Source organism: Rutilus rutilus (assembly GCF_951802725.1).
Source record: "Rutilus rutilus genome assembly, chromosome: 23".
Lineage (NCBI taxonomy): Eukaryota > Metazoa > Chordata > Actinopteri > Cypriniformes > Leuciscidae > Rutilus > Rutilus rutilus.
In genome coordinates, this window is record NC_140233.1 from 8839654 (window position 1) to 8856223 (window position 16570).

General features: G+C 39.3%; 1 protein-coding gene across 2 annotated transcripts in view; it reads right to left on the bottom strand.

Annotated features, from left to right (window-relative positions):
• furinb (furin (paired basic amino acid cleaving enzyme) b) overlaps window positions 1-16570 on the bottom strand; it is an 87856-nt gene that overhangs the window by 9195 nt on the left and 62091 nt on the right. For both annotated transcript variants that reach the window (XM_084397817.1, XM_084397818.1), the window contains exons 6-9: window positions 15601-15677; window positions 6126-6214; window positions 4743-4915; window positions 1330-1542 (exon numbers count right to left, since the gene is read on the bottom strand). In XM_084397817.1, coding sequence (XP_084253943.1) covers window positions 1330-1542; window positions 4743-4915; window positions 6126-6214; window positions 15601-15677 — 552 coding nt within the window. The remainder of the gene's footprint in view (window positions 1-1329; window positions 1543-4742; window positions 4916-6125; window positions 6215-15600; window positions 15678-16570) is intronic.

A 16570-nucleotide genomic window follows, 5' to 3' on the forward strand; every position in this document is an offset into this window, starting at 1 on the left:
GCAGCAGATGTGGAAATCATTTCACCGCCTGACACTTCATCTCCACCGCACGCTGAACAGGGCGGCACTCCATCACTCACTTTCCCCATGTACAGTCGTGATGTGGCCATTTAAACCATGTGGAAAATTTGGCACACACAAGCTGTTTGCTCTGACATTTACAGTTCTGCTGACAACTGAGAATGGCAGTATTTGTGTGAAGAAATGAAGGTTTGTCTGTGTGCTGTTAACGTGTAAATGCTGCAATGCTGAAATTATTCTATATATGGTGCCTTTAGTGAGACGTGGTTGTAGCAAAGTGTATGTGCTTCACATGATCCTTCAGAACCAGCAGCCATATCACCCTGTAGCCCAAGACCAATTGCCCACTGAAGCTAAGCAGGGTTGAGCCTGGTCAGTACCTGAATGGGAGACCTTCTAGGAAAACCAGGTTGCTGCTGGAAGAGGTGTTCGTGAGGCCAGGAGGGGGTGCTCACCTTGTGGTCTGTGTGGGTCCTATTGCCCCAGTATAGGGATGGGGACACTATACTGTAATACGCACCGTCCTTCGGTTGAGATATTAAACCGAGATCCTGACTCTCTGTGCCTGTGGTCATAAAAAAATCCCAAGGCAAAGAGTAGGGGTGAGACCCTGTGGAGTCCTGGACAAAAAGTCCCTCTATTGGCCTTTATCAATCATGGCCTCCAAATAATAATCCCCATGCTTTCAGTTGGCTCTATCACTCTCTCTCCTCTCCACCTATCTGGTGAGTGCACTGGCGCCGTTGTTCTGTGGCTGCCGTCGCAACATCCAAGTGGATGCTGCACACTGGTAGTGGTTTAGGGGAGACCCCCCCCTGATATGATTGTAAAGCACTTTGGGTGTACAACAGTACATAGCAAAGCGCTATATAAATGCCTAATTTCTCATTTCAGAAATCAATCATTTGCAGCACAAGAAATATTTCTTATTATCAGTATTGAAAGCAGTTGTGCTGCTTAATGTTTTTGTGGAAATCATGTTTTTTTTTCAAGATTCTTTGATAAACAGAAAGCTCACAAGAATAGCGTTTATTTGAATATTACATTATATATTTGTTTTATAAACTGAAAAATTGCCAAGTTCATGCTTAAAACACAATAACTATTAAATTATAAATACTCATAATATTTATACATATATATATATATATATATATATATATAATAATAGAAGATTTTCTGTGAGAAGATGCATTTCTGTTTCTGTATGAAAATACAAAGAAAATTTTGTTTATTATATGACTCTAGTCTACTGTGTGACTACAAAGATTTGTTTGCACATATGAACAATGAGTGTTAAATACATACAATCTGTTTCTCGTTGAGGTTTCCGCTGCTGTAGGTGGTGGCAAGAGTTGAGGAACAGGCCTCGCTGTACCACGGCACATTGCCATACTGCGTGGTGCTGCTGATGGAGAGCGTGTAGATACTGTTGGTGTATCCATCACAGTTGCAGCTGTCCCGCTCTCGCCCACCGTTACCCGATGCCCACATGAAGATGGAGCCCAGCCCGCCTCGACCCTAAAACAGATGCACTCAACCTGGTCATTCACTCTTTCCAATGTATAGTTGTGAAATATTATAATTTATGCAAATCTAGCAACGCTGAAATTACTCCATATGCTGGTTTGCTGCTAAAGGAAACATTTCTTAAACGTCTTTACTGTCACTCATCAATTTAATGTGGCCTTGCTGAATAAAAGTATTAATTTCTTTACAAAAATATCTTTCTGACCCCAAACTTTTGAACAGTAGCGTAAATAGAGACAGACACCTGCTGTCTAAATGTATTATAATCTCATCCCACAGTCTGTTCACATAATTGGCACGCGGCAACTGAAAACTGCCAGTTCCAATCTGATTGGTCGGCCTTTTGAGACTTGGTGCACAGGTTTGTACCGCCTGGAAAACAAACTGCAGTATACAGTTGCTGGGCTGATAGAAAACATTCTAAGGTAGAAATAATCACAGGATTTGCGAGGTCTGTGGCATCAAATCTTTAAAAAAATGTAAGTGGGCGATTCTTGGCCATAATAAGCTGCTGATAGTTTTTATGCAAATCAAATGTCTGGCTATGTGAGACAAATGTATTTATGAATCAAACATCTGTGTAGTGTCCATTAATGTCTGTGCGTACAGGCCTCATCTCTATTACAATAGCCCACAAAAATCCAATTGAACGAGCCAATTATGGCTGTCATGATTAATTTAAAACCAATACTGTGACCTCTGAAATCTGCTGTATTTAATGCTTTAGTAATTTTGGCTGGACAGCTGACAAAGCTCCACTTTTCTTTTCCCATATATTAATCTCCTCTCTCGCTGCAGTCAAGCACGTCGGCAGAATTTGATTAAAGTTTCTGTTCTATCTTCTGCAGTCCATATGGGTAATGTTTACAGCTGACTGACTCAGGATTATTGTGGCAATAAATGGGTTGTTTGTTTGTTTGTTTGAGATGCCGCAATTTGGTTGAAAATATTCAGAGGCACAATTCTAAGAATGAAAAAATTGGGGATAAAAAAAACGGTAGCGCAGAGAAATAAAAAGCGAGTCACTGCGCTGAGGCAGATGTTTATATGCTGCGTAATTTTAGTAAATTACTAGAGGGGGAAATCAGTTTTAAACACCACCAAAATTAACAGCAGTCAAACTCATTCTGCGCGGCTGTTTCATAGTGCCATTATTCTCACAGACGAAACAAAAGATAAAATCTTTTTGTAGCGCTCTGACAAAAGCTTGTCTGTGATTACCAAGGACACGTTCGGGATGAAACAGAAGCGGCACTCGCAGCGGGCAGCCGTCCTAAAAAGGTCAGATCCTTTGCCTGTCAAACACGACACGCTCTATTCTCGCTGCATCGAATCTCATCATTTCTGCAGAGCGAGACAAAGGCAGGTGGTTTGGATTTAATTCCATTTAATATATTTTACCAAATTACTTCGAAGATAACGCAAGCTGTTAGAATGCGTCAACACTCACGAGGTGAAGATGTGCGAATTTTCATTAATGCTGCCGTGAAATTCTGCCTAAAGAGATTCTGAGCATATGCTTTACAACACTTGATAGCACAAGGTTTATAAAAGGTAGTGGAATAAACATAATATTGTAATGAACAAACAAGATCTAGACTTACACATCTGGCTCAAGTATCTCTTTCAATTGTTTTGTTTTTTCACTTGTTTTATCATCTCCCGGGCAAAAATCACAAGTCCGATTGCATAGAAAAGTAATAGCGCTCAGTAATAGCCTCTTCTCTGTAAGCTGCACGATTTGAGGCATCATTCCTGTCGGTAGCACAAATGGTGCGTGATTCGCTGAAATTTAGGGGTTTGTTTATATCCATTCTCGCATATTACACTACAGTTCAAAAGTTTGGGGTCTGAAATACTTCTTTTGAAAGATGTTAATACTTTTTATAGCAAAGACATATTAAATTGATCAAAAGTGACAGTAAAGACATTACAAAAAAATCTATTTCAAATAAACACTGTTCTTTTGAACTTTCTATTCATTAAAAATCCTGCAAAAATGTATCACAATTTCTACAAAATTATTAAACTGCACATTTTCAACATTGATAATAATGAGAAATGATTCTTGAGCATCAAATCAGCATATTAGAATGATTTCACAGGAATAAATTACATTCTACAATATATTAAAATAGAAAACTTTTTTGAAATTGTAATAGTATTTCACAATAATACCATTTTACTGTATTTTTAATAAGAGACTTCTTTTAGAAACATTTGACAGTCTTAACGACCCACAAATGGGAGTGTATGAGCAACATTAACAGTAGTGTTTGCCTTATAAAACTCTACAAAACAGTAGAAAAATTAAAAAAAAAAAGCCATCTTGTTTTATCATGGATAAAACAAATTGATTTTCATATTCATATTCATAGTGCAACGTTGTGTATGCTGAAATTCTATCAAAGTATAAAGTCACAAGGGATAATGGTATGTGTGGCACACAAGAAAGAATTAACATATCAAAAACGAAAACAGAAAACAAATGCTCATCTCCTGCCAAGATCACAGAAACCTCCCTAAATAAAGTTTTCTCTATAACCGTGTGTTTGTGTTTCTACAATCCTTCTCAATTCTCTCTCTGTAAAAGCATTTAAACAAGCGATGACATCTTCAACAGCTCACCCCGTCCAGCCCAGTTCCTCTGTCGGCGGTGGTGATCGAAGCCTATGGCAGCTGTGACACATTTAACGGATCTAAAATCTGCTTGGATGACCTGACATGAGCATTCATGCTGACACTGACTTGAGGCGACACTGCGAATGAAAGTCATTCATTTTCAATGAGATTTGGTGATTTCTAGTGACATGAGTGATTTGTATGTGTGTCTAGTGACTCAACAAAATTGAGAAAAGTTTAAATTTATGCAAATTAGCATCAATGTGTTTCCTATCAGATAGTTGACAGGACTTGTTTCTGCCCACATGCAGATATGAAAAAAGAAAAAATAGAGACAGAAAATTTCAGCATTTATAACGCATTACGCACTGATATACAAACGCTTTTTAGCAGGAAGGAATTATTGTAAAAATTAAATGAAATCTTTCTGTTATCGGCAATAAATCAGATTTTCAAAAGCTATGGCCAGTTACGCCATCCGCCAACAATGATAAGGCTTCCAGTGGCAGAAACGCCAACTAGCAACCAACAGTACTATGACCAGGTGACCTCCAGTGGTAAAATCTGACCTCGGTGACCCCCTGCAGGAAAGCTTCTTTGGCCAGTTTGGCAGGGCCATCCACTGTCTTCCCATCATCCTCTGGGCCCCAGCTGGCACTGTAAATGTGGATGTGCTGGGAGTTCAAGCTCAGAGACTGAGCCTCCACAACATCTGTTACCTCTCCGTCCAACATCCGCACACCTGCATGCAGAACAGAGGCGGACAGAAAGCACGTTAATGTAGAAACCAGAGAGAACGGAAAAATGGGTTTTGTAAAAATGTACTGTCTGTAAATGTGAGGGATATTTGGAAAAGAAAGTGAAAAGCAAATTTGAAAAGGAAGTTGCACAAGTTTCCAGCACAAATTTTTTTTATTGGCACTGAAAGTGAACAATATAAAGACAAAACCACAGCCGACCAGAAAATTTGGGGATTTGACTGAGGTTTTTAAACTTTCTGATGCCAAGGACCCACAAATATTATGATTCACTTGTGATAAACCCCTTAAAAAAAAAAAAAAAAAAAAAAAATTATATATAGAAATAAATAAATATTGTGAGAAAAAATGAATAAAACAAATTGAAATATTAAAATGAATAAAAATTAAAATAAGTGTTATATTATAAAAATCAATTCATTGCAAAATGTTAATTAAGTTAAAATATTTTTTTTTACATTTAATTTTCAAAAGTCTGACTTTAGTCTGAGATTAATTGCTTGTTGCAGTGTCGTGTCCTGCTAGAACATGATGTAAGATGGGAGAGAGCATCTAATTAATAAGAATGATTCTGTGGCTATTTATTTGATTAATAATAATCCTAGCAACAGGATTCAGACACTTCACGCACCCCCACACACGGCCCAGCGGCCAATTAGAGATCAGCAACATCTGCTCTCTTTACACACACACACACACACACACACACACACACACACACACACACACACACACACACACACACACACACACACACACACACACACACACACACACACACACACACACACACACACACACTTACTTACTCTCTTATTACAAAGATACACACACAAGAACACAGAAATTACATGCAGGCTCAGGCAATACCCTTTACCGTAATCACCCTCATCTAGATGGAAAAATATTTTCCAACAAAGACTATTAAAACAAGAGATATGGAATTTGTGTGTGCCTGCAGCGATGTCTGGCGCTCAATGTGACCAGAATATTTCAAAGATATTTCACCTTAATAGATGTGTTTTATAATTGAAAGATAAAGCGTTTCAGATTAGTCCAGAGAAGCGTGATGACAGATGCACAAAGGGCAGGAAATGAGAGAGTGCTTGGATAGTTATAATGCATGACCTCTTTGATTGATCCCATTACCATATGCAAAAGTCTAACCGCCAATCATTCGGACTCTTCACTCACCTCCAATTTTGGCATTGTAGGCCACACCCACTCCACAGACACCATTGTTTGCTGCGGCCGCCACCTCCCCGGCACAACGTGTCCCGTGTCTAGAGAGACAAAGAGAGTTTGCACTAGTGAACAGTGTGGCATTGGCAAGGTTCACATCCAGTTCACATTCAGTTCAACTCGATTCAAATTCAGTCCACGTTTGTACAGACAAATTCTTGGGGCGCTGTCATCGAAACGGAGAGGCAGCTCTCAGTGCACCCAAATACAGATGCATTATCTTTATCCTTTAATTAAAATCTAATTAGATCCTTGCAGGCGACATCAACGACAATAAATAAATAAATGGCTGATTATGATTGTCACTTGTGTGTCTGATCGTCCCTACAGTACAGCAGACAAATCTCAGCAGCTCTGTGTCATGGTGGGGATGAACTTCACTGTTTAAAGAAATAGCAGCTGGCTTTGGGTTTTGTATGTGCACTGCAAGAGCTATTCTCTCCATTCATCTGTGTCCTATTGGAGCTCATTGTTTCCTCGAGACAAAGCAGAGAAGAGGACGATAGGGACCCCAGAGTAGGACTGGAGAGCCTATGAGACTGCAGATGTTTTTGAAACGGCAACATCTCTTTACTAAAGCCTTCACTACATTTGCCATTTTACACAAAAGCACTCAAGAACAAGACATAAACACGACACAAAAGAATACGCTTCATACTCTTGGCCACTAAGCACTCAGCCATTGTTGCTATAAAAACACACAAAAAGAAATGCAGCAAATGTAAAAATAAATTACAAAATTACATTTATTCATATTTATCATAGATAATGATATTTTGGTATTTCTTAAAACAAAGCATGTAAAATGCCAAAGGGAACATCCAGGAAATTTTTTAGTGATAATGCAAACAAATCATTGAACCATTAAGTCAAATCACTGTCTCATTATACTCACATGTCATGAACACAAGGAGCAGGTACAAAAATGGGTGGTTTCTTTAAGTGTGTAAAGCTCAGGTGGGCAATAATAGCTTCTAATTAGGGCACTGGACGTATTGCATTTCATCAAATCAATAATTGCTGAGGATGGAGGTGTCCATATGCAGGTTGTTAAGATCTGTTTCTGATTACTGAGCAAATACATGACATGAAAACACTCTCAGCCTTCCACAAAACCTGCTGTGTACAAGTAATTGAAAACGAACTGTAATTGTGTCTGAATGTATTCTCCGGGGCATGAGGAATTACAGTATATACCTTCAGGGTGAAGTCCTTTATCATATAGAGACGGAAACGAGTCATTCGGATACATCCATCAGGATCTATCTCTCTCAAACTGTGAATGAGATCAAAACTATTTTATGCCAACAAGCATGTTAGCTGGTTAACCTGCCTAGCAGGCAGTTAAATATGTCCCTTTCCTCACAATAAATATAATCCAGACACATTTATCCATGCTCATATGAAGGGCAACAGCCCTGTATTTCAACAACAAATACCTTCCGTGCTGAGGGTGTAAAGCCTTCATTGCAATAATCATCATTTTCTACCTTTTGTCTTGTGTGCGGTGACAGTTATCATGATGAATAGTTGATAGCAGGGAGCACCTCATGAATAAACAATACAGTTTTTATAGCAGCTTGTTTAGGAGGTTGTTTGCAGCTATAATGTGTTGCATAAGGGAACAGTAAAATAAATTTTATGCACACCTTTTATATTATATGTTACTCCATTTTGAGGAAGGCTTAGAATGGCCAACTAGTCAGGTAGAAGCAAGGTAAACTAGAGTGTTCAGTACACTCTGTGCTAACTTTAACTGTTAATGTGTGGTTACATTAGTGTAATGACAACGATGTACGAAGCACACCTCACACAGAAGTCACTTTCAAACCAAGCAACTTTCTGTTGGTCAAAATGGTGAATTCGCATTACCAACTGACCCGGATGCAAATTCTGTGTTGGGAAATCTTTGGTTACACTTAATTTCGAGTCTACTTTAGACTGGATGCCAGCCGAACTTAGTCCCGGCCACAACATTTGAAGTCGGGAAGTTCGGTCTGAACTTGATCCGTTGTGGAGCAACTATGCTCGAACCAGAGCTGTTCGGACCAATCAAATTGTCAGGGCGGGCTTTATACGATGATGGACAGATGATCAACAGTAACGTAATCATCCACGTCACCAAAGAGTGCTTGGGTTGAATTAGTTTACAACAAAGATGGCTGGCGCTACAGAATTGAGATGTGAAGATTCCGCCATTGCGTCTGTTATAGAAGATATCGACAGCGCATTCATTTTAAAAGAGGAACAGAGAACCACGATCAAGGCATTTGTCGATCGGAAAGATGAATGAACAACATACGTCACTTACTCTGTTGCTCTGATTGGTTGTAGGTCTATCCAATTGAGTGCAGAGGCATTTTCTTTCCTGGTTCGGTTGAAACACGCCCCATAATCACAGCCCAATGGAGCAGTATCAGACTCATATTCTGACTAGAATCTGAGTATGACGACGTCAGGCTAGACATTCTACTAACTATAAGTAACTTTGCAATTACTTGTCAACTAACCCTCATTAATTTGCAACTACATGCCAAATAACTCTTATTAGAGTATTAGTAGATCGTTAGGTTTGGGTTACAGTAAGTGGAATAAGTTGACGTACTTGCAAAGTCACTTATAGTCAGTAGAATGTCTGTTGAAAGACAAACAAAATAAAGTGTTAGCAGATATTAAGCAGACAGTCAACTAATACTCTAATGACTCGTAGTTGACATGTAGTTGGGAAAGTGTTACCAAATATTTTGCCCTCACACGAAATTCCAGTTTGTGCGAATTTTAATTGTACAGAGACCCTAAAGGGACATGGAGATGGAAAAAAACATATGTGATGGGAGAAAAAATTATATTTCAATGCTTTTGAGTTCTTCCACAAATGTTTTAAATTCCCCTAAGAAACTCAGTGCTCACTTACAAAAAAAGGTTTTGTGAGGAAATTAAAAGTTTCTCAGACAAACTAAAAAATGTTTCGAGCGAATGCAAAAAGTTTCTTGAGGGAACACAAGATTTTGCAAGAGAACACAAAAGCATTGACATTTTATTTCTTATATTTTTTTCCATCACCATGTACTTATAGGTGCGCCGTACTATTGAAAATTATTTGCCGAACAATGCTAAATGTGAATGCAGCTTTAGACTGCAGGTTAAACTCAACCCCTTCAAAGCAAATAAATTAAAATTGTACAGGAATTCCTTGAGATTGACTGATAGAGATTCAAAGGTTCAAAGGTGAGTGGCCATATAATCTTATAAGGATGTGTAATGATCAAACTATTTGTTGAAATGCACCTTGTAAGAGGTCTGATGCTGTAATATTGCTTCGATTTGCATATTCCCATTCACAACTTTCAAAGACACCCACATGCAGTCAGAGAGACAGATCAGTGGCCTTGTCCTGAACTCAAGGGCTTAATGGGTATCATTATGGAGTCATGGCACAGCCAAGGATAAGGGCAGTTCTTTTACACACTGACTTTCAAAAGAAGTCATAGGACCATAACACAACCTTTTAAATCACAAACAGTCCTTCCTGACAAAAAGGGAAAAAGTCTTTCCTTCTAAAGTCAGGAAACACATCAAGGTCACTTGGCTGGCAGCCATTCAGGCATAAAAGCAATCAAACTATCATTTAATCCTGAGTGTGGACAGCACAGCCTGAGCCTGTCAATTCGTAAAAAAGTTAGTGTTTGTTCTTTAAAAGACGTGGTGAATGTAAACCTGGGGCACCAGCATTCATTCATTCACAAAGATCACTGATAGTGACTCAAACATGGGCTTTGTTTCATACATAGCCAAGTCCATATAATGTTTCACAGTCAGACTTTATTTGGCACCTTGTGACCAGATCAAATCTACGGCTTTATAAATCCAAAACCTCATTCCAGATGATTAGAGCTCCCTACCACAGAGAAAGCTTTTTCCACAGAGATGCTGTTCAGCTCATTTACCTTTCACAGCTCAGCGAGGTGCAAAAACACTGATTCAGATAACTGTGGTCTCAGTGTTTTTAAAGTGCCATGCGTCACACTAAAGCTGACGAGCTGAAAACAACTTGATGATGTGTAGTTGTGGAAAAGAATGCTAACATGTGATGCAAGTGTCCTTGTCACCCTTTACATAAATGATGGTCCAACCATAAAACTGTAAAAAGACGGAGGTGGCAAAATGTTAATTAATTGGCTACACATCAACGTCAAAGTAACTCCGACACAGTGCACAGATTTGGATTTGTGCTTAATGAGAGAGGTTTATTTGTAGAGCGCATTTCCCTCACACTGGTAGTTTCAGTTTCCCTTCAAATAATGGCATTTATAATAAATGTTGTTTGCCACTATGATTAGCAACTTATAATCAGGAAAATACAATACCTTATGTGGTTCCAAACATGTATGACTTTCTTTCTTTAATGCCTCTGTGTTGTTGTTGTTTTTTGTCCATACATTTAGAGTCGATGGGAATTAAAAATTCTTCAAAATATCTTCTTTTGTGTTCTGCAGAAAAAAGTGGTTTGGAACGACATAAAGGTTGAATAAATTATGGTATAATTTTCTTTTCTGGGTGAACCATCCATTTAAAAGGCAAAAAGTGAAGTGTTTGTTACCTCTAAGAAGAAAAAAACAACATGGTGGACTCGATCACTTTCTTTTCTACTTCCCTCCCTGTCTTACCTCTATTAAGGTGCAAAATTACCAACGATCCTTCTCAACCTTCCCTGCGGAGACCACAGCAATCTGTCTGAGGCCCACCAGGGAGAGGCAGAGAAGAGAGTGTAAATGAACTTGAATGGAAGTCGTGTTTTTTTTCTTTTTCCTTCCCTGCCAGCAACAATCCCACCACACTGAAACTAGGACCGGAGACATGCTCTAATTCTTACCGTCTCCTTGTTTTTTAGCCCTCTATCAGCTTGTTTGATGTTCCTTTCAATTCCCTGATTCATGCATTTACAATCCCCCTGCTCAGAGGCATAGGTGTGCCCTTGAAAACTCGTGATGTGTCTGTGTACAGTATGCTGTTTGGTAGACAGATGGAATCCATCCATGTGTCGTAGAGTAGAGCATCTCTATTCCTCTCTTCAATAGACCTGGATTAGGAAACACTCTTAAAAGGATTAGTGTGTTTTCCAGCCATCTAATCTCAGCCCTCGGGCAGGGTTTCGGAAACACACGTCCTGAATGAGAAAGGGATATGGAGAAAGAGAAGGAGGTAGAGAATCAGCAAGTAATAGAGAAAGAGAATCTATGGCATGTGAAATGAGAGGATGACGGAAGTGACGGCGAAACCTTCGCCAAGTTTTTGACGCTACTACAGAAGCACATTCCAGAACTCAGAAGCACCGTCTCTAGCCTGTCATGGTTAGTTTCTAGCTTCAATTGCCTGGCTGGCGCAGAGCAGTGGATGCTAGGGCAGATTTCCAGCATCTCTGATGAGATTCCAGAGGCCCGACAGCGCTGGAAAGGCAGGCTAGCAGGTCTGGGTCACGTGAGCCGATGGGTTGAGTGGAGAGGCAGAGGATTCGAGCCTACCAGTGTTATTTAGACCTCTGGCTGACAGCCACCTCACACAATCCATCCATCACAGGCGTTATTAGAATTAAAGAAAGAGAAAGGAAGGAGGAGGACTTTTAAGGTCTCGTTTATTGATTCAATAAAGCCAACGAGACCTGGATATTGATGTACAAAAAACAAAGAGTCTCCAAGCTGACTTCTGCCCAATTGCAAAAGATTAGTCACTTAAACACCACAATTAAGACAACAAATAAACAGCTAAAACGTTCATATAAATGCCAAGCCAGAAAAGCCTGTGCCACGATGCTACGCTGTTCTGGGTGGTTGGTAAGGCATTATTAGAAGGTTTATAGGGTGTTATTTTACAATTCCACACTTATAGCATTTAAAATAATAGATTTTATTTAATTTTATATATATATAAAAAAATGAAATAAAATCAATTATTTTAAATGCTACAACTGAATCACAATATTATAATGTGTAGTGTGATAAATGAATATTCACTTGCAGATTAAATCAGTCGTTATGTAATTAAAGATTAAGGATAAGGAAAGATTAAAGAAAGGTATTTTAAAAATAAAAATTGAGGAAATAAGCATGCATAATTAAAATTCCAAAATGAAATGAAAAACAAAATGCATACATTTATTTGCAATCGGTGGTTCAAGCGGCAAAAAACGTATAAGAACAAGTACGCCCATATTTTTCTTACTAATCCACAACAGCAAGCGTCTCACTTATCAGAACTACAGCACAAAGAGAGAAAAGTAGAGAGACCCTTAATGTCCTCACAGCTCTCAGTCTGTGCCAAACCATTTCTGCCACCGCTATTCATAGAACAAGCACTTTACTGTCCAATCATCATTGTCAGAGAGTTCAATCCAAATGAACTAGACCCACTGAACACTACTGTAAAAGCCTTAAATCCTGGAAAAGATGAGTGCTGGTGAAATGGGTTATGGGGGTTCTGATTAAAGCAGGTGTATGCAATCGTGGCTACTAAAACATAGACGTACGCCATCATCCTCCAGCCTCTTCAGTAGTTGGATGAATATCTAACATTAGCATGATGCTGCTAAAATGACGCAGAGCATTCAGCTCACTTGCACTGCCTGTGTGGAGTAGGTTCAAAGAAATGTAAGCAGCATTTTTTGGATATCAGACATTTATACACAGGAACAAAGAGAATATGAAGGTCGTATAAAAGAAATTAGCATCTTACGATGCCCTTCAATACAGGAAACTGTCTCTCTAAGTTTCTGTGTTTGCTTTCATCTCTCTCTCAGTAGTTACGGATTCAAATAGTCTCTTGGTGCCCCGTTCTGAGAACGTATCACAGAACGGCAGCTGTCTTTGGATCAGCGCATTATTTTGAGCACCTGGCGATGTCCCGTAGGAAAGAACATGTTATGTATTAATATGAGATCTCAATTGTTTCTCGAAGATAGGAATGGAGAGCAGATGGAGAACCATCTTCTGCTTTTTCAGATTTTTCTCTTGAGAAAAAGACTCTCAAATGTGTCTCCGTTAGAGTTTCAGAATAAACTTATATCGGCAAATCATCGATGGTGAGCTGGTTACCTGTGCAAATCTGGCTGGTTAAGTTAATTGGTTAAGCCTCGTTGGGCACCTAATGTCTATAATCAGCATCTAAAACAAAACATTTTAGTAGTGATGCAATCCACATATATTTTAAGCCCTACATATTTGTTTATAATTTATTTATGGATATCAAAATAAGACTTAATTGACTGAGAGCCATAATTCTTATCTATTTTGAGATATTTTAGGACAGTCATCAAGGACAACAACATCCTCATGAGAGTCTTGAGCTATAAAGTGTCCATTATTCATTCAAGTTTGATAAGGACCAAAAATGTGTTCAGTTTCTTTATAAAGTGAGACTGCAGAGAAAAATACAGTGACAGACTGAAAGCTTTTTTCTGTAAAAAATAAATAAATAAAAATAATCGGTCTAAAAGCTGTACTACCCCTCAATCTTCCTGACAAAACAATGAAAAGCCTCTGCTTCTAAAAGCACTGGTAGCCGTCCGTGCATAAAAGCCATGAAGCCAACAATTATTCTTCAATTTGGAAACCTACGCCTGTGTCAATACATAGGCTATATAGAAACATTTGTTTTAGTCTTCAAAAGATGCATGAACGCTAATCTGGCAACACTGGCACCATCTCCAATTTAACCACAGTGAAAACGCTTGATGACTCTCAATAGCCGAGGCTCCAGTTCATCTCAAGATCAGATTTTACAGGGAATTCAAAGAAAAAAAAAACAAGCTGCCTTTCATAAGAGAAGCCCGTTTTTCGGTTGCTCTTTACAAAATATAATTTTGACGAGAATCCATAATGTGCCAATGAATAAATCCCTCTGATGTAATCTGCCTTCTATGAGACTGCCTCAATGTTTCTGGTTATTGACACAGTCATGCATTTTGCTTCTCATTTCATGGACTCAGATTCAGGATAATGATCTTGACAGCCAAGGCGCTCGAGATGTGCTGCACTTCCTGTGCGGCGGGTTGGCGAGGTGTGGGGATGGATTCCCCCATTTCTATCCACTGATTGATCATGATATGTGTGCGCGCCTGGACACCAAAAGGGTTATGAATGCTTGTTAAAGCTCCACTGTTGCCACGGAGCGGCTGTCACACTTTAAGAAGCTGCCGAGGGTATTAGCAGGTATGAAGACAGTAACTTCAGCGAGTTAGAAGCTGAGTGAGGCCCTCCGTCACAACTATGGCAGCGTTAACAGATTTGTTAAAGAAGATTTGCTTCTGCAACTTTGTAAGCTGCACTGTTCTGAGGAGATACTGAATTTGGAGTCTTTCCTCTCCATGCTTCTGCTGCGAGATTCTGAAAATAATAGGGAAAAAAAACAAGAGAAAGTAACAGGAAAAAAAGATTTCTGGCAGGAAACCCAGAGTGCAAGAGATTTGAAGCAAATCCCCCTGACAGCAGAGTGATAGGCTGCTGGGAGATGGGCTTCAGGATGGAGGGATGGAGAAACGGTCTGGTGGTTAAATGGATCCTCCCTCCATTACAGCTGATCAAGTGACGCTTAATGGGCATGAGCCTATCAATAAGAAAGAATAAACATCCCAACGTCTTCAGTGCGCTAAATTAAATCTGAGCCGTTTTATGGAGCAAGAGGAAGATAAGACGGAAGACAGATAAATCGTAGATTGTGCATCTCTAAATCGTGCTCAAAATGCTCTTAAAACACAATGATGTAAAAAATGGAAAGTGCCGTGGAGAGTGAAAGACGAGAGAGAGACTAGTCAGTTAATTTCAATGGTGCTGCAGCAGGCAACTGATAGGCACTACTTGATAGACAGAGATGCACAAAAAAGAAAGACAGTCAAAGCAAAAGTCTGAGGAAGAGCTCCCTATGGAGGAACCGACGGCACATTGTGCAGTTATGAGATTTCCTCTGAAATGCATTTTTCATGAGTATTTAACAGCCGTTGGTGCACGTCTCTGAACTACAGGTGCTTCGCTGACAGCATTAAACCCACCGAACGATGCGGTTCCAAACCACTTTATATCCCTAACAAAACACTAAAAGCTGCAGTTACTCGTGGTACATCACAGCTTAAATCAGTGTACCAAAGAGGAGAGAAGCAGATGCAACACCTAGCGAGCAGCCTACCTAGATCAAAAGCACCAAAAATGCTATCTAGGTAAGTGGCTCGCTAGCTTTTCAAACACAGCTAGCAGTATGCATGTGTACATAACGACAGATTCTGGCTCTTACCTGAAAGAACCTCTAAAACATTTACAACCTAAGAGCTTCGGCAATATTGGCATGTTTGTTGCAGCCCCACAGATCTGGCAACCCTGCTGTGGATGCACTGATTGGAACGGCGAAGAAAGAGACAGGAGAGAAAGAGAGAGATTCTTACCTGTTGTCATTCAGCTGTGTGTATCTGGGCTGAGGGTCTGGATCTCTGTCATTCACATCATAACTGGCGTCGGGATCCTTAAAATAACACAGCATAAATCGAAAGGATCAAACTGCAAAACTCAACCTTCAGTTGTCACTGAGAATACACTGGATTTTTTTCTTGCATTGCTTAGATGCACACCTACCTAGGCTGCCTTTTTAGGCATCGCAGACATATTTGGATATTCACACTACTATTAAAAATTTTTTTTTTTAATAATCAAGCAGTTGGTATAATTAGGCTAATTCAGGGTCATGTCCGCCACACCAACGTGTCTCTTAAGGAGCTAACTGCCAGCTCATTAGAATTCAATTGGTAGAGATGGCTATGGTGAAATGCCGCAATGCCCTGAGACACCTGAGCCAAGAACAATTTGAGCAGAGAGTATTATGGCAGGGTTCGTACACCTTTTCCAAGGTCAAATTCAAGCACTTTTCAAGCACTTTCAAGGTCCATTTTAGAGCTTTTCCAGCACCTTACACCACCGTAAATTACATACCAATACATAGTAAAAATTATTATTTCGTGTTTTTATCACATTAAAAGAGATAATGCTATAAATAGACAAGGTTTGAACAAAATCTGAGACAGTGCAACAACAACCTGTAATTCCATTTTAACCCAGAAGACTCTTGACAGTGCACAGGCACCTGCCTGATAAAAAAGCCTATATTAATTGAAATAATTTTTTTGATTTCATTGCCAAGACATATACATTTATACACTGGAATAGAGCAGTGTAAATATTGCATAAGGCCATCCTCAACCTTCAGTGTTTCCCACACATATTCCCAGACTAATTCGTGGCGGTGCGCCACATAATCAACACCGGCCGCCACATATTACATTTCGTAATAAATAAAAAAGGTCTCTCTGTCACTCTCTCACAAGCGATTGTTTGTCTCACCAAAGCCTTATTTGATCAGTG